The following is an 18,594-nucleotide window of genomic DNA, read 5'->3' on the forward strand; positions in this document are numbered from 1 at the left end:
TGTCAAACATTAACAATGGCGGCTCGATCTGGCGGCTCACTCAGTTTTTTAATTTTATTTTCTATTAAAATTTATTTTGAAGTTTTTAATGCTTTTCAAAAAGGAGATTTAAGACAAGACAAAGAGACTCAAACTATTTGTATAGACAATTTTTTCCCGATGTATCTGGCAGGGTGGACAGACAGATGGGTTATAGTATGTTAGTTATTTATTAAGCCCTGGTAATTCTTGTTTTTTTCTATCTTCATTTTATTATTATTTTTACTTGTTTTTTCTGTGGGGGAGAGGGGAGAGTTTTTTTGGCATCTTAATATCAAATGACGTACCAAAGTAGCTTTAAAAATCTTATCTAAATCCCATTATATTTCTTTTATCTGAAAAAAATTAAGTTTCATTTTCTTTTTCTTTACTTTGTTATAGTATATTTTTCATTTTCATACTAAAAATGTAAAAATGTATGCTATACATCATTTTCTATGTATTGGTTTTATAGAATTTCTCTATTTTGGGCTTCCTGTTGTAGACAGTAGAGCAGTCTTACCACAGGAAGCCCATAAAGAAAAACAAATAAATGAATCAACCAGCAATATTTTCTTTCTATTTCTGTCTATCAAAATGAAAACAAAACCTAAAGTATCACCCCAAAGTGCAATTAAATGAGAGAAGCATAATCTCTAGACCTTTTTAGCTTGGACGTGGGTGTAAGGCTTTCCTATTTCACACCACATGTCATCCTCTTGAGAAAAAGGCTCTTGGTTTGAGCTGTATATATATTTTGGGTCTTCTCATGTGCAACTGTTAAACAAAACAGTGGTCTGAAATAGGAAAACATTGTGTTCAAGCTACAGAGGTCTATTTACTCTTCATTATAGGAGGTCCAGGTTATTGGAGGTGCAATGTACACTCTGTACTTTCTATACATAACGCTAACTATCCCAAGATATGCCATCCTAGGAACTCCAGCCTTCAAGTCATCCATAAGCCCAAATTGCTTAGCCAAAGAAATGAATTCTCTATTTGAGGTGTACTCAATTCTGACAACTGGCAGATCCACTTTTTCTTGTACTACGTCATTTGCTGACACCAGCTTTGAATCATAAACTTTTTTCTTAAAATTTCTATCATAATTAAACTTCATCAGATAAGACATATCATGCTTAGTGAATGGGAAGAACTCTGTATTCAATTGTATTTTTCTCAAATGCTGGTCAAAAAACTGTCCATTACTCACTCCAATTCTGCCAAAAGTTTTGGTCCATGGGATTTCAGGTCTTATACAAGCACGGTTATGACGCTGGTTGGGATGTCTCATCCAGTCATCCCAGAATGACGCCGGCCACTTTGGTTCTAATTCTTTCCAAACTCTCTTCGTTAAAGCCCACCCAAGTCCAGGAAAAAAGTCACTTCGGTAAAGAAGATCATTGCCCTTAACAAATCCTGTTTTGCCATTATCATTCCAAGCCGAAATGCACCATAAAGTTGAATCCTTGTGCAAGAGTGGTATAGTAGCTGCAAAATATTCATAAAAATCAGGAGCAATTTCCAAATCATCTTCCACGATGATAACATTATCATAATCCATGATATTGAAGACAATAACAAGGGCTAGTTTATAATGTCTGGCTATTTTAAAGTATCCACGAAAATGCTCCCTGTTGGATGGAACCTCTATTTTTGGTAGATGTGGTAGCTTAATCTGTTTAACGTCCTTGTCGTAGGATTCTATAGTGTCCGATGTCTCTTTGTGTTGGCAGTCCTGACTAACCAATATTGGAAAATCGATCTTTGCAGTCCTATACTTCAACAGTGCATCCAAGCACCTCTTCACTGAGGGACGATTGCAAGCTATCACCAGAATTGCGGTTTTCTGTAATTCATTCCTCTTGGAAACAGTAGTTTTGGTTGTTTGGCTGTTTTTGAATGTTTTCTTGAAAATTTCAGTATAATTTCTTTCATTCTTTCCCATACTTCGAACTGGTTTTGTCGTCTCATTTTCCACTTGTAAGACGTAATATAAAAAGCAAATAATTATGAATACCGCAAATAGGACAACGAATACTGCTTTCATGGAATTCGAACTTCTCCTTCTCATGCTTGATCGTCGTATTATTATCCGCTAAAATATCATTTTAATTTTTCTTAAATGAAAAAATTTGCGACGTGTGTTTTTTCAGACGTCCGCCATTTTAATTCCCATTTGGATTGATCATGCGCGTAGTGTGATAACCGCTGACCTAAGCACGAGGAAAGACAAGAAAGAAAAAATCCAAAATGGAGTTTATGATAGGAATCCAAGGAGATGGCTTCGTTTTAGTGGCTAGCGATAGTTCTAGTGGACGAAGTATTGTCAGAATGAAAGATGGTAAGTCAAAGTATCTGTCTGAAGTCTTGGATTGCGTTATTTTCAACGCAGAGTGGCTTAAATTCCACTCCAAAGTTAAGCTGTCAAGAAAGTTTGAACTCATCCAAGAATGACTCAGGGAAAATTTAAACTTTATGTTTTACAAAATCTAACTCAATATTTCACATTATGACAAAATGATTTAACTTTATAAGATATGGAGGTTCTATTCTGCTACGATTCTGACTTCTTCAAATGCTTTTTTTAGAATTATTTTTATGAAATCCTAAAATTATTTTACTGTTAAAAAAAATTGGGAATAAACTACAGACTTTTTGTTTGCAGGCAGCACTCTAACCATCCAAGCACACCCTCTTATCTTCTTATATCTTTTGATTTTTATTTCCTTGATTTTTAGATTACGACAAAATGACCAAATTAAGCAGCAAGTTACTGATGCTGGTGTCGGGAGAGTCAGGGGATACGGCACAGTTTTCAGAATATATTGAAAAAAACGTTCAGCTTTACAAAATGAGAAATGGTTTGTGACAATCTTTACTTAAGTGTATAGGATAATCTTTCCCTGCTAACAGAGGCTCATTTTCATTTTCTTTTGCTGCATCGACCTTCGTCTCAGGAAAAAAGGAGTTTCTGCCAGCAGGGAAACTAAAAGTTTGATGTTTGGGCTAAACTGCAGAATATCCCCAGCACTATTGCTTCATCTGTGTAGTAAACCATAATTTTTTTCTTTTGGTACCGAAATTGAATTTATTCATGTGGGATTCCTTTGGATTTGACATGAAAATGGTACAATGCTCCCCCCTCCACCCTCCCTCATAATTGAGACTTCATTATGCCCCTGGTTTGCACCCTAATACGCAGGGACACTTAGCACCTGTAGCACAGTTGCCAGAGTTTCCCCCTCCTCCTCCTCCTTTTTCCAGAGGTATTCTGCAGTTCTCTGATGTTTAAATCAGGAGTCGTATGATTTTCAGGGTATGAACTGACACCACATGCTGCTACAAACTATGTACGAAGATTCCTAGCTGAATCCCTGAGGAGTTCGGTAAGTTGTAAGTTGAAGAGGGTTTTGTAACATTCCCTTCTTCTATTATTGTGCAATGCCAGAAAATATCAACACTTTCCCCATGGAATTTCTAAGGGATGCGTAGAGCCTAAGGAGGGTTATTCTGTGTATTTTAATTTTCATAAGATATGCCTCTTTCTTATATTGAAATTTTCAAGGGGTGGGGAGTGTATATAATTTATTTCAAGAATATATCCATTCCTCTCCCCAATGGAGAGAATTTTCAACAAATGAGGAGGTTTCAGTCTTATGTTAAAGAAGGACCCTTCTCAAAATTATCATGAATGCAAGGCCAATATGAAAACACAAAAGAAATCACAATTTTTCTTATGGAATATTGGCATTTATATCATATTTTCATATTACATGTAGCCTCACATACTACAGTAGATAATTTTGAGAAGAGTACGTTGACTAAATCTTAATCAATCAACTGTTTCCTGTTTGTTTTCATCAGACTCCTTACTCCGTCAATCTTCTAATTGCTGGCTATGGTGATGATGGCCCAGAACTGTACCACATGGACTATCTTGCCGCTATGTCAAAGGTAATGCAAAAACAAAACCAGAAACATAAAGTTGTATGGTTCTTGTATGTTTATCAGTAACCCTGAGTTACTGACACAATATCATCATCATCAGGTAACATCATCATTATCATCATCATCATCACTGATAAAGCACTTTTTATTTTGTTTTTTTACTTTTAAAATCATGTACTGTGCACTTGCTCACCCTTAAAAGAAATCAAAAGGTCCCCCATCAACCCCCCACCCTCCCCCCTTCACACCAGTTAATGTCTAACCATTCTCTGTTTAAAGTTAGAGCTCAGTCTCATAATTTTCTTTCCAGGTTCCCTTTGGAGCTCATGGTTATGGTTCTTTCTTTGCTCTCAGTGTAATGGACAGATACTACAAACCAAGTAAGGCCTATTAGGAAATTCATTGCAATAAAATTAGCCACCCGAAAAGCCGAAAGGCTACACAGCTAAGACTGGCAAGGATTATGGGTAGATAGAGGTTACATGTTTCAACAGCTGGACATGAGATCTTTTACCAGTTACAGTTTCACCTCCTGTGAGCCTCCTCAAGCTGCATCAAAAACTTTTACTTGTTAGATATGAATATGTTTCCCATTATCCTCAAATGTTTCAGCTTTCTAGATTTTTGGTGGCTAACATTTTTGGAATATATAAATAGAATGAAACTCTTCATACATGGAGCATTACTTCTAAAAGCCTTTCCTCAGTAGTGCTTACTTCTGATTGGCTGAAGTTTGGATGCTTTGTTTTACTTCTGCATTGTGATTGGTTAGCCTTGTAAGAGTGCTCCTGGTGAAAGTGTTTAGACATTAATTGTTTTCAAGGTGAAAAGGATTCATAAATTGTTTCTTTTTTTACTACTTTCAGATATAAACCGTGAAGAAGCCATGGAATTACTCAAGAAAGTCACAACTGAGGTGAATTAATGATCCTAAATCAACAGCATTGGCAATTATTATTTTTTTTTTTTTTTCAAATTTTTTAACTGTTTGATTTTTTTTCAGGTCCAAAAAAGATTCATCGTCAGTCTTCCAAACTTTGTAGTGAGAATCGTTGACAAGGATGGAATCCATGATATTTCTGTTCCTGCAAAAAATTGATGGCATAGCAATTTTTTTGTTATTATCACGTGCAATGTACTTTATTCTCCATGCTGTATTATTATGACTCTAGTTACTAACTATTAAACATTAACAATTATAACTTAAAATTTGCAGATTTTTTTATTTTTCAAGGGCCATTAGAAAGTTAGGCTCTATTTACTTGGGAGGGAGAATCATCATCAAAATAGGTTATTCAATTCTGCAAATCAGCCTACCAGATATATGTTTATCACTTTCCAGTTACATGCACATTGGCAGGCTTCTTTTGGGTACTAGGATCTTCGTGTCTCGCAGATAATAGGATCCTACTAGAACTGCTGCACAAAGGGTAGAGTTACAAAGGGTACACCTCATTCCCCATTTAAACTGAATGGGTGGCTGATTCTCCTACAAAAAATTTTCCTAGTCATAGCTCTCCATAAAGTTTAGCTAGTGTATACAACTGGGACAATTGGGGAGCAACTTTAAAGCAGCAAAATAAGTCAAAAGTATATCAGGAGAGCGTTGGTAGCACTGAGTTGATTAAAATAGTCTACAAGAGCAACACACAATACTGACATAATACAGTAAAGAGATACGACAAATACAATAGATTTTCTTTATCATGTCAAACCTTGGTTAACATAAGGAACAAAACTGTCTATCCAATATCCATTCGCACATTCAACCGTCTATCCACCCATCCATTCATGACATTTTTGTGAATTTATTTTTAGGTTTGAGCTTTCTGTCTTCGCAGGAGGAAAATATTAATTAGAAATAAACAATATATAAATATGGATTAAACCAGAGCATAAATCATCAGTTCAAGTACTGTCACCCGGCTGGAGACATGCACAAGTACACATTTTTTCTAAGCTTTGTTCAGTACCGTGCAATTAAATATTTTAAATAAATGAAAATTGCTACTGATATCCATTTATCTTTAATAGTTTTATTGACTTAAATGCCAAACACGTTCAGGACAATCAAGTCTATTTTAATATAGAGTTCGTCTCAATCTCGATTCTTGCCACTTCACCGTTCCTTGAATGACGTCAAGCCTTTCGAGTGCTTTGCAGCTGCATGAATGCGGAAAATCGTTCCAGAAAGATCTTTTATCACGAAATAACAAGCCAGAATTAACTCCTGAAGCTCTGTTTTAAACAACAACAAACAAGGTTAGCTCTTATGGTTAGTTATTAACTTTTAGCAATATAAGCCTATATTTTTTCTGAAATTTGACTAAATTACAAACTCCATTGGCTTCGAAAATTTAGAATCTCGTTTAAGACAAACTTGGAACTTCAGTTAGTGGAAAAATTCTTGTTAATTAATGATGAGGGATGGCTAAAATAGGAATGGCTAAAATCTAAACGTATACAAACAAAAGAATATTTGTCTTTGATGGGAAAGTTTGCAAAAGTTTTTAAAAATGCAATCTGATTTAGAGAAACGCCGACAAAAACACGGTACATGTTTGCCGTTGGCGGGAAGAAAAAGCTTTGACCTAAAATCCTATGTAGTTGCATCTAAATCTTTTAGGAGTTTATGAGCGACGACAGGTGTTTTGTGGTCAGAATTCTGAGTAACTTTTAAGCTAGAGGACTACATTTAGTACAATAGTGATCCAACGATTTACTTCGACGAGAAGCTAAAGACATTCAGAAGTTGTTATAGGTTTTTCCTTGTTCAACGAGCAGTTGCACAGTGCGTTTATGGCTCTATCATGATAAGGTTATAAATTTTTTTAAACTACTGTTTCTAATTATGACTCGTCATTTTTGTATTAACTTTATCGAGTCTGGGTCGAAAAAAAGTCATAGTTACTAATGCTAAGTTTTTATATACAGAAGTAAAGAAAATCCTACTAGATTCAAAGTCTAGCTATTTTTATCTATTTCTAGCTATTTTTATCAAACTGGAAATATGACTAAAATTGGTATTACAATATTAGATATTATAATTTCGTCACTGATGAAAGACTTCTATTTTAGTTTTGATCTTTTGCTCGGTGAATTCCGTTTCATTTTAATGTATTTTTCAGTGTTACAAGATTTCACAGTTTTTGCTTGTTTTATTTTGGTGGGCCCTTTTGATTAGATAATGATTAAAGTAAAAGGAGAAAAATAATTGAACTTAATCGCAAGGAGCGCAGAGCATGCCCCATGGGAGGGGGACTAAAAAGGCTTTACGACATATATTTTATTGGGGGAGGGGATCGTGAGGCTCTGCGCTTCCTGAAATATTTGATGCAGCATCGGGTAAGCTTTCTTTCTTCTTTTCTTTTCTTTTCTTTTTTTTTTTTTTTTTTTTTTCTTCCTTCTTGATTATCCAATTAATAATTAATATTTATTTATTTATTCATTTTGTGTCTATTTTCTCAGTTCCTTCTACCTAGGTCCTTCATTCCTTTGTTTCTTTCGAGTTCTTCTAACAGTTTCCACGTAATATTTTCTTATGCAGATAGTATCTTATATGTAAGATGCCATCTCGTCTGGGACCATCACGTGACATTCTGGTCATTGGCCTCATTTTTATCTCGTTGGCTGTTCCTTCAATTTGTCAAGGTATGAGTACTTATAAAATAAAACGTAAATGGCATGAGCTACTACTGCGATGCTGTCTCCCTCTACTTAGTTTTTCTTAGTATTATTAGCGAATTTTTCAGTATAATTTATCAATAATACTTTTAAGTATTTTGAAAAATATTATAAATGAGATCTTTGAAACTGACAATGAATCGCTTACTATTTCCAGATCCAACTCCAGGTCTTATATGTTCGCCTCAGTGCGCGAATGGAGGGTCCTGTGTCGAAGGAAAATGCATCTGTCTCAAAGCTTTCACGGGAAGTCAGTGTGAAATTTGTAAGTATCTTTCTGAGCAAAGAATCGGGGAAAAAAAGAATGAATGAAAAGAATGAAACCCTTTATTTATACAGGGTAATTACTTCATGCAGTGGCCAAAAGGACACTCTCATCAAATGGGAGCCCTGGAAAGGTCCAGTTATACCATTTACATCATAGTGGAGTCCCTTCTACGTTTCATGCTTTCATGCGTTAGTGGCTGTTTACGTCCATTGCGCTATATGTATTTCATGGACAAAATCATTTCTTTTGGACTTTAAACCCCCATTAAGGACACGAGCCCCGGAGACCGTGACGGGCGCATTCGATAAGAAAGATCGCACCGCAAGACCTCACAGAAAGTAGAAACAAGTTTAAGCAGGTTAAACGAGTTTAGCTCTGCAAATCCCTGCAACAAGTAGCCTGCGTGGCGGCTCTAGGGGATTGAGGACGAGGGAGAAAACTAAGTGAAGGAATCTCTGGTATTCATGTATGTATCATAGGCCCTGTTTGATGTTATTTTTAGAATCGTATTTGCTATCTGAAAATAGCATCAAAGAGTGCTCATGATGGGGCGCTTGATTCCTCTCTCAATTCATTTTCTCTTGTCTGCAACTAATTATTTTCTACTTTCCTGCGCATGGTTGGGGACGTGGTGCGAGTTTCGTCAAAATTCAAGTCGTATTAGTACACCTTTACCGTAACTCCTATCGATCCTTTGCAGATATTTTCTTACCCCTCCTCCCTGGGGAAGAAATATCGAACGATCAATGTAATATTTAGAATGGGTTACACGATAAAGAAATAATTTTCAGAAAATGTTAGAGCCAAGGGATCACCTTCTACTCAGACATTTTAAGATCCTGAACCTGTGTTGGTACATTTGAGGCTTGAACCCAAGACCTCCCACACAACACGTCGGTGCCCGACAAACTGAGCTTATTTTATTTCTTTTAGCGATGGAAAAATATTTGGGCATTGATCACATCGGGTTGCGATACGTTGGAAATTTCTTCCAAGATAGAGTTGGTACGAACGGAATAAGGCCTCTTCAATCTTTATTACTTCGGTGTCCTACTAATAAAGCCACAGGAAGCTATACAACACAGTGGACGTTGAACGACATATTACTGGACCCTGCCAAAGACAGCAGAGTGAAAATATTCAGTGACCTCTTTCTTTCTATAAATACAAGCCAAAACAAAACCAGGTAAACAACTACAAAGTCATAAACTCGCTCATTTTTGAGAGATCGTTGTTTTGTGTCGGGATAACAGAACAAATGTCGTTGCGACTAAATGGTCCTTTCGATGGATTATGTTGATTGGGCTCTGCGGATTTGGCGGGAATTTTCGCACAAAATAACGCGCGAGCTCGCCTCCTTCCCAAATTAAGCTTTGTATTATCAGATAGATGAGGCAGTAAGCCGTGTGGGATGGGCTCGGAAATCATATAAGAACATGCGTAATAGGTAAATTACTAGCCTTGTATGAAACGACTGAAGAAGAGGGCCAATGGGCCTTTCACAACTACTTCAAGTGGCGTAAAATATGAGCCAGCTCAACTAGAAACCGTGGACAAGTTACGCATGCTCTTTGTATTATCACGTAAGGCAGCCATGGAAGAAGGCGCACAACAATAGAGCCTTTTCCCCCAGGTAAACACACATAATTCTTTCTCATGTAAATCAGATTAGACCAGATTCAATTGTTCCTGCCTCCTTTCATGGCTGCCATCACGTGATGGTGCAAAGCCTTTATTCACAGAGCCTGACGACTCATCTGTTACCTTGAAAGTCATAAGAGTCACTTAGTCCAGATTTTACACCCTCATATGTATTGATATCCTAACGTACCGACAAATACCTGATGGTACAGATAGGCGAAGGATCTCTACAAGCCCTAGTAGCTCCTACACTCCTGTTGAACTTTCCATCCCTACTCCTCGATTGCACCAACACTCAGGGTCTTAAAATAACTTAGGAAAAGGTGCTGCCTTTGTAATTACATCTGCAAATGGTAAGACCTTCAAGTCTTCTCGGACAAGGACTTAAAACCATAGTCCCTGTCTCCCAACCCTTCCTAACCAACAGTAAAATGGGGGACATAAAAGAACCTGTTGAATTATTCGTATAAGAATAGGGGATCATTGTGTCCCTGTTCAACAGACTATCCCAATTTGGAGGCATAACACTTATGTACTAGCAAATCACTCATGCAGCCCGTAAAGTCTTCCAATGCATGTAAAGCGCATTGAGACAATGCGAAAAATGCGCTATATAAGAACTCCATTATTAACATTATTATTATTTTCTATAGATATGAAGGTGTTTATCAATGTCGCATCTCGAATGACTTAGGTACTACACTTGGTCCTAGAGTGCAAATAAAGATAATAGGTACGTAAAAAAAGATTTCAAACAGTCCTTTATTTAGTCCAGATGTTGTTTTAGGGTTTGATAAAATGTGAAGGCTTCAAATCCGGACAGCCTTGGTGAGAGACAACAAGTGCTCTCATCGTTACGTCATTAATTCTTCAAATTAGCATTTAAAAATCCATATTGATTATTGACTTTGATTTTTTTCGCAGTTACTGGATCATTCATCAATAATTTACCCATCACTTATAACGTGACACTCAATAACAAACTTGCAATACGATGCCCAGAGCACACTTACAGCCACGGAATGTATTACCGATGGATCAACTCCACGACCGGTTCAAAAGTCAATTTCCCAGAACCTCGAGTGATGATGTCACAAGAGGACGGAACCCTTTATTTTACTCACGTGACCGAGGATGACGTAGCTGCTGCGTCAAATGGAATACAGTGCATGTTTTGGATGGGTGGTCAGGGGAAACCACTTATTGTTAAATCAGGTCTTGTTAAAATGAAGAAAGTTAGAGGTACATATAATATAGAGATTCCCCCCCCACCGCATGTTTCCAATTGGACTCGCGACGCAGTCAGCGATGCAAAGTACATTTTGACGTCAATCAAAGTGTTTCCATGACAATGTCGATCAAGAAAGACTGCTGTCTAAGATTGCAGCTGCTAAACATATAACAACTGTAAAGTAAAGAATACAATTCTCCAACGATACTAACACTTTGAACTGATTCTACGGACTCACTAGAACACATGAATATTCTACACAAATCGAGACAGAGACGAACTCGATACTGCACGGCGTATTCGGGCTGCGCCCTCGGGACTTTTACGAATTTCCCCTCCACGAAAGGTTATATTGATTTGTCTCTATCTTTGTGGACAGTGAAATAAATCAGTGAAGTACTAGTAAGTTTGTTCTTGGTATAAATATGAGCATTCAGCCAGAAATGACCAAACCTATGTTATATCATTTCAGATAACGGTGAATTTCAAACTACGTTTGTCAAGAAGCCACCTTCGACAGCAGTCTACCTTCCTGCGAATATATATGTAACGAAGGATTTTCACTGCTTTCCTTCCGGCCGGTAATAAAATTCATTTTTAAAGATTAGAGAAAGCTAACTTTAAATTTACTTGATGCGATACTAAGATAGGTGCATTAGCAGAACAGCGCATTGCATCCAGGTGTTCCTAGTATACCTGGACGGAAACTGGGATTTATTGACTGGCCAATAGCAGCAGAAAACCGTGTTTAATCTGCGTGATCTTAATAGAAGGGGCAAAACATAAATCATCAAACTCTAAGGCAACTTTACAGTAGGTTGGATAACTTCAGAAGTAGTCTACTAACTGAGATCGAATTGAAACTACGCGAGATGATTTATTCAGCTAATTTCTAACCTTGATTCCAGGGTTTTGCTCTGGGTTCTTTGGTTCGCTAAATTCCAATTCCATTTGTGAGTTTGTCATGCCCTGACTTAGAACAGCCCAGAGGTTGTTTCAGGGTTCAGTCTGTGAGTTAGCCATGCCCTGACTTAGAACAGCCCAGAGGTTGTTTCAGGGTTCAGTCTGTGAGTTAGCCATGCCCTGACTTAGATCAGCCCAGAGGTTGTTTCAGGGTTCGATATCGATGTTTCAACACTTTTGTTCGGGTAACCTCAACCCTAGCAGTGACCATTTATATTGTAATATTTTCAATCAACATTGCAGTTCACCAGTGACCCTGATATGGCTTAAGGACTCTACTCCAGTCATCTCAAACAATATAATTAGGCTATATAATTACAACCGTACACTGCGGATCAATACCGCCGACAGAAGTGTGGAAGGAAAATATAGTTATAAGACTGAAAACCCTGATGGAACGAGAACTGAGTCTGGGATGACTATTCGAGTCATAGGTAAGTATTTCGATACCCCCTTACCGGCCAATAGACCCTTTCAGGGATACAAGAGGGTGTTTTAGCGTTAGTACACTCGCCCCTTACCTCTTGGGTCTTGGCTTCACATAGACCTTTTCTGAGATAGCGAACATGGTGCATCGTGGTCCAGCTTCGGTACACACCTCTTTTGTTCATCATGCTTTAGTGGCATTTACCCAAGCTAGACCACAATGCACCATGTTCGCAATCTTCAGAAAAGGTCTATGTTACTAGAGTTTGTTAGGACTCTCCCTTGATTCGAGGGATTTCATTCGGAGTCTCCGAACTTCCTTTCTCCTGAAATTTGCCACCATTCATGTGTATTGATATTTGATCGATTCTACCTTCCAGACCCAACGACAGGGAAGTATTATGTCAATCACAAGGAAACAATCACTTTAGATTGTATGAACGCCACACAACCCTCTAACTATCCTTTTCGCTGGTATTACAATGGAGTAAGCGTTAGCAGCCAAATCAAGTACGAAAATCTACATAATTTTTTTCTTCTATTTATTTTTCTTCCTTTATACGTCGAATCATTACTATTCTTTTCATTCATTCATATTTTCATACTCTTATGTTTCGTTTATTTTTTATTTAAAATAACATTCACCTTAATTGTTTTCTTTAGCTCAGTGTTTCTCGACCGTGCGTCCTTTCATCCAAACGGTTCGTTCACCATCAAATCAGCCGAACCACGTGACTCAGGAGTATTCCAGTGCTTCGTCGATGGAATTACAGCAAGTCATCACTACGTTTATGTCATTGGTGAGATAAAATACAGATTGTTCCACATTGTATGAGAAATATTTGGTGTCTTTCTTTCTTAATAAGGCCTAGGGCAAACGTCGAACTTTCCATGCACCGAACTTAATTTCTTCAAAGAATGCTGCCTCATAATCACCTGATATCCATTGTTTTTAATGAGTTCGGTGCATGGAAAGTTCGACGTTTGCCCTAGGCCTAAGCCTCTTTACCTTGGGCAAAATGTTTTCAAATTTCAAACCACGTGTCATTCCCTATAGTATATTTTCTTTGTTTAATGGCTGTGCATCAGAAGACACATGAATTTGGATTCAATTCAAACAAATAATCTTATTCTCAAGAGAATGACACGTAAAGATATGCCAAAGCCAAAAAGGTCCGATTGAAAATATACTTTGATTTTTAGGTGCACCGTTACCTCCCGTATCTTTAAATGCCACCGACTGCTCCAAATTTACTACCACACTCTCCTGGAACATAAAACCTGAACCAAAAATCCCAGTCTCCTCATTCATCATTGAAATAGGGAACACCTATGAACCGAATGTATTCAAACAAGTCAAGGAAGTGAAAGACCCGAATGCAAGACGAGTAGGAATAGAAGAACTAAGTCCATGGGCAAATATCTCGTTCAGAATGAAGGCTATTAATAGCCTTGGAAGTAGTTTACCGAGCAGGCTGTCCAACCCGTGTATAACTCCGCCAACCAGTAAGTCAAGCAGACCTCTCTATTTTGAGCTAAATGTTTTCATATTTTAGACCACTTCTCGTTTCCTTAAATACTTTCTGATAAATAATATAATTATACAGCTTCCCATTAAACCCCATATAGGTAACTGTCCAATTATTTTCTTAATCATATCCTTTTTGTAATCACTACCAAATCCTGCAATCTGATTGGTTCAAAGGAGTGCGATTAATTCCCAAATCGCATCCTTAGGAGCTCTTAATCGCATCCTAAAAAAAAAAATTTTTTTTAAACAACAAAATAAAACAAAAAAAATCAACAAAAAAAATTTTTTTAGATGTTTTTTTTGTTCGCATTTAGTTCTTCCGCTACATTAAATTGATTATTCTGCACTCTTTATTGTGTCTTTTTCTTGTGTATGATTACAAAAAGGATATGATTAAGTGGTAATTGAACTGAGTGGAGTGCAATTTTGGTCTGAAATCAAACTTGCGATTTTGTAATCGCGCGTTTGATTTCAGACCAAATTGCACTCCACTCAGTTCAATTACCATCATTAATTGGACAGGTCTTGTTGATATGGGATTAATTAGGTAGCTATATAATTAATAGGTAATGGGATTTCATGATCCCCAATCAAGAAATAATTAGACTTTAAAAAATTGCTCTGACTGCCAAATTGAACTCGGCCTACGGCCGCATCCAAATTTGGAAGTCCTCGGAATTTTTTTCGTCCAATTATTTCTTAATTGGACAGCATGGAGTCCTATTACATATACTAATGACGATGATGATGACAATGATGATGATAGTGATGGTGATGATGGTAATAAAGATGATGATGATGACAATGATGATGACGATGATGATTATGGTAATAATGATGATGATGATGGTAATGGTGAAGATGATGATGATAATGATAAAATGGCATCGGCTAGACGTACCGTATCGTAACATGACGGTGATATACTTCGTTTATCAACGTATTTTATCAAAATAACATGAGCAGTGATCTTATGTACAGTGCTATTATATTGGATCAAAGGGTGTCATTAATGTCCGTGTGACGGTAGCATAAACACGCGCTTTTGGGCACTGGCGAAAGGAAGTCAATCCCATCTATTGTTTGTGTAATCTACAGTTGTGGAAGGCTAGAAACCAAGAAAACAATACCAGAACCTCAACAGACCTTTTGCATATTTTAATGAATTTCTTATTTCTTCTCGTAGAACCAACTAGTATTCCCGAAGGCTTAAAGGCTGTTCCATTGAAGATAAGCGGTGGAATAAATGTTACTTGGAAGGTACGTAAATCGTGACCGTCAAGTGTTACAATTATATCACGTGACACCATCATGCTACGTCACCAAAATATCCCTTGTTAACCTCATGTCACGTGTTAACATCATGACACGGGATCACTGATTTTGCTTGTCTCTCAGTCCTTTCCCAAGATCCAGTGGAATGGTAGTAGGTGCGTTATCCGAGTCTACCACAAACTCCACAACATGTCTAGATGGACATTGTCACCGAAAAACACCTCATGTTCTTCAACCACAATTGACGTAGATAAACTAGGAAACTATCAGCTTATTAATATCAAAATACAAGTGCAAAACGAGATCGGAATGGGTCCGAATAGTTCAGTAGTTACGGCGTATTCAGGACAAAATCCTCCGAGAGTAGCTCCAAAGAATTTTAGAGTTGTCAGTGTTACTCCGTACAGCGTGACACTATCTTGGGATGAACTGCTGATCCAGGGTGGGTCGGTGGACGAATACGAGGTAAGTATATATGAACTCTAGCGAACAGAAGACACGCCAGTCTTAAATATCTGAATAGACCCCTTGAATTAATTCCCAGAATAGCTCAATTTGAGGGACAAAACAATGGATTTTAATTCTCAGGAGAGCAAAATTCCATTGTTCTGTCCTCCAAATTCACTTGCATTGGGAATAAATCCAAGGGTTCTATTGCCTATTGTCAGTTTAACAGTTTTACTGAGGGGTTTTATATCCGCAGTCTAGAGCAAGCTACCCTCCTAGGCAGGTGTTCTTAGGACCGTCAAGCAACCTTCCACCTTTGTCCGGAGAGAATCGTTGCCTTATAAGGATCCCCTCATAGACCTTATTCGTGATTTTTTTGATAACAGACCACGTGTCATTCGCGAAAATATAATTTAGAATCTTATTCTCAAGGGGTTTAAACGTGGTCTGGAATGGGAAATCATTGCATCACAACGATGTTGGTGACCCTTAGAATGTCAGATTATGTATGACTGTACAACAAATTTGAAGAAATCAAAAGGACAGCAGATTAACTAATGACGACGACGATGACGATGACGATGACGATGACGATGACGATGACGATGACGATGACGATGACGATGACGATGACGATGACGATGACGATGACGATGACGATGACGATGACGATGACGATGACGATGACGATGACGATGACGATGACGATGACGATGACGATGACGATGACGATGACGATGACGATGACGATGACGATGACGATGACGATGACGATGACGATGACGATGACGATGACGATGACGATGACGATGACGATGACGATGACGATGACGATGACGATGACGATGACGATGACGATGACGATGACGATGACGATGACGATGACGATGACGATGACCATGACGATGACGATGACGATGACGATGACGATAAAATAAATCTTTACTCAATCCTTTGACGATGACGATGACGATGACGATGACGATGACGATGACGATGACGATGACGATGACGATGACGATGACGATGACGATGACGATGACGATGACGATGACGATGACGATGACGATGACGATGACGATGACGACGACGACGACGATGACGATGACGATGACGATGACGACGATGACTATGACGATAAAATAAATCTTTACTCAATCCTTTATTCGTAGGCGCTTATTTTTTATAAATTTTGTTTTTTCCCCGTCTTAATAAGGTAACATACGGGTCGGGAGAAGGAAGGAGGAGAAGGCGTTCTCTGGGTCATCCATATTCGAATTATATAAACCCCAGAAGATCACATGCAAGATCGAGACGTTCTTCAGAAAATCAAATAAACGAGTATCGCAGACTGCGATATTTTTCAACAGACCTTCATAATTCAAACTTTTGTGAAATATCTGCAAAAGACAAGAGAAGGTTGTTTCTAGCAAAGATTATGAGTGCCTTCCCAGGAGCAAAACACAAAGCCAAACAAATTCTTCGCAGATATCGTCGAGCCATACAGAATCCGTTACGAGGCACACTAAGGGTGAAAGTTCCTAAAGCAACTGTACATGGATTGCTGCCATTTAGATATTATAGCGTTGCTGTTCGAGGCGTTAATAGCGGTGGTAACGGGCCAGCCGTAGGTATTTACCTGCGGACTCTAGATTCTGGTGAGTGAAGAGTCTTTATGGATAGAAATGACCCCGCGCATTCAAAACACCGCACGACAATTAAAATGCGTATCCCAGGACGAATATAAGTTTTTAATTTTTGAGACATAAGACCGAGTCTAAACAATCAATAGGATTCTGTCATATTAGATCGAAACTCTTTATGTAATCTTTTTTATTTTTTTCATTTTTCATATTTTTCATACGAAATAAATTTTATTAACAGTCTCATAGGAATTTTAAATTTTATTGATTTGATAAAAATTATTATCATTATATAATGACTATTATCATTGTAATCTTCATTTTCATAATCGTCATTATCAACATTACTTTTCTTATTATTTCGTAGTTGATTCTTCGTACATCATCACTATCGTTGTAACAAGTGAGACGTTTACGACAGAATATGAAGACAAAACATCACTGAAATATAGAAATCTAAGTGATACCCTCACCACAGGGGTAAGTAAGACTATGTACTAACACTCACCACAGGGGTAAGTAAGACTATGTACTGGCCCTCACCACAGGGGTAAGTAAGACTATGTACTGGCCCTCACCACAGGGGTAAGTAAGACTATGTACTGGCCCTCACCACAGGGGTAAGTAAGACTATGTACTAACACTCACCACAGGGGTAAGTAAGACTATGTACTGATACTCACCACAGGGGTAAGTAAGACTATGTACTGACACTCACCACAGGGGTAAGTAAGACTATGTACTGACCCTCACCACAGGGGTAAGTAAGACTATGTACTAACACTCACCACAGGGGTGAGTAAGACTATGTACTAACACTCACCACAGGGGTAAGTAAGACTATGTACTGACCCTCACCACAGGGGTAAGTAAGACTATGTACTGACACTCACCACAGGGGTAAGTAAGACTATGTACTGACTCTCACCACAGGGGTAAGTAAGACTATGTACTGACCCTCACCACAGGGGTAAGTAAGACTATGTACTGGCCCTCACCACAGGGGTAAGTAAGACTATGTACTAACACTCACCACAGGGGTAAGTAAGACTATGTACTGACCCTCACCACAGGGGTAAGTAAGACTATGTACTAACCCTCACCACAGGTGTAAGTAAGACTATGTACTGACCCTCACCACAGGGGTAAGTAAGACTATGCACTGACACTCACCACAGGGGTAAGTAAGACTATGTACTGACCCTCACCACAGGGGTAAGTAAGACTATGTACTAACCCTCACCACAGGGGTAAGTAAGACTATGTACTGACCCTCACCACAGGGGTAAGTAAGACTATGTACTGACACTCACCACAGGGGTAAGTAAGACTATGTACTGACCCTCACCACAGGGGTAAGTAAGACTATGTACTAACACTCACCACAGGGGTAAGTAAGACCATGTACTGACATTCACCACAGGGGTAAGTAAGACTATGTACTAACACTCACCACAGGGGTAAGTAAGACTATGTACTGACATTCACCACAGGTGTGAGTAAGACCATGTACTAA

At 38.1% G+C, this 18,594-nt stretch overlaps 3 protein-coding genes across 5 annotated transcripts in view; 2 read left to right on the plus strand and 1 right to left on the minus strand.

The window, feature by feature from the left end:
• LOC116289351 (uncharacterized) overlaps window positions 1-18,594 on the plus strand; it is a 65,995-nt gene that overhangs the window by 15,170 nt on the left and 32,231 nt on the right. For 2 of the 3 annotated variants that reach the window (XM_089033175.1, XM_089033176.1), the window contains exons 3-6: window positions 7,517-7,620; window positions 7,811-7,918; window positions 8,855-9,107; window positions 10,216-10,295. In XM_089033175.1, the coding sequence (XP_088889301.1) occupies window positions 7,536-7,620; window positions 7,811-7,918; window positions 8,855-9,107; window positions 10,216-10,295 (526 nt within the window). In that variant the 5' untranslated portion in view covers window positions 7,517-7,535. Of the gene's footprint in view, window positions 1-6,156; window positions 6,232-7,516; window positions 7,621-7,810; window positions 7,919-8,854; window positions 9,108-10,215; window positions 10,296-18,594 lie in introns of those variants that run through there. The other variant, XM_089033174.1, reaches the window with a different exon arrangement.
• LOC116289352 (alpha-1,3-mannosyl-glycoprotein 2-beta-N-acetylglucosaminyltransferase-like) lies at window positions 62-2,189 on the minus strand. The gene has a single exon (XM_031696245.2). It carries the CDS (start codon window positions 2,090-2,092, stop codon window positions 857-859), a length of 1,236 nt encoding a protein of 411 aa, XP_031552105.2. The 5' UTR covers window positions 2,093-2,189; the 3' UTR covers window positions 62-856.
• Window positions 2,216-5,178, plus strand: LOC116289355 (proteasome subunit beta type-2). Its single transcript, XM_031696248.2, has 7 exons — window positions 2,216-2,362; window positions 2,760-2,882; window positions 3,337-3,407; window positions 3,886-3,975; window positions 4,280-4,349; window positions 4,836-4,885; window positions 4,973-5,178. Exons 1-7 carry the CDS (start codon window positions 2,272-2,274, stop codon window positions 5,066-5,068), a joined length of 591 nt encoding a protein of 196 aa, XP_031552108.2. The 5' UTR covers window positions 2,216-2,271; the 3' UTR covers window positions 5,069-5,178.

The sequence above is a fragment of the Actinia tenebrosa genome, unplaced genomic scaffold, assembly GCF_029948245.1.
Source record: "Actinia tenebrosa isolate PJP-AT-01 unplaced genomic scaffold, QUT_ActTen_1.0 PGA_scaffold1__47_contigs__length_23844297, whole genome shotgun sequence".
Taxonomy (NCBI): Eukaryota; Metazoa; Cnidaria; class Anthozoa; order Actiniaria; family Actiniidae; genus Actinia; species Actinia tenebrosa.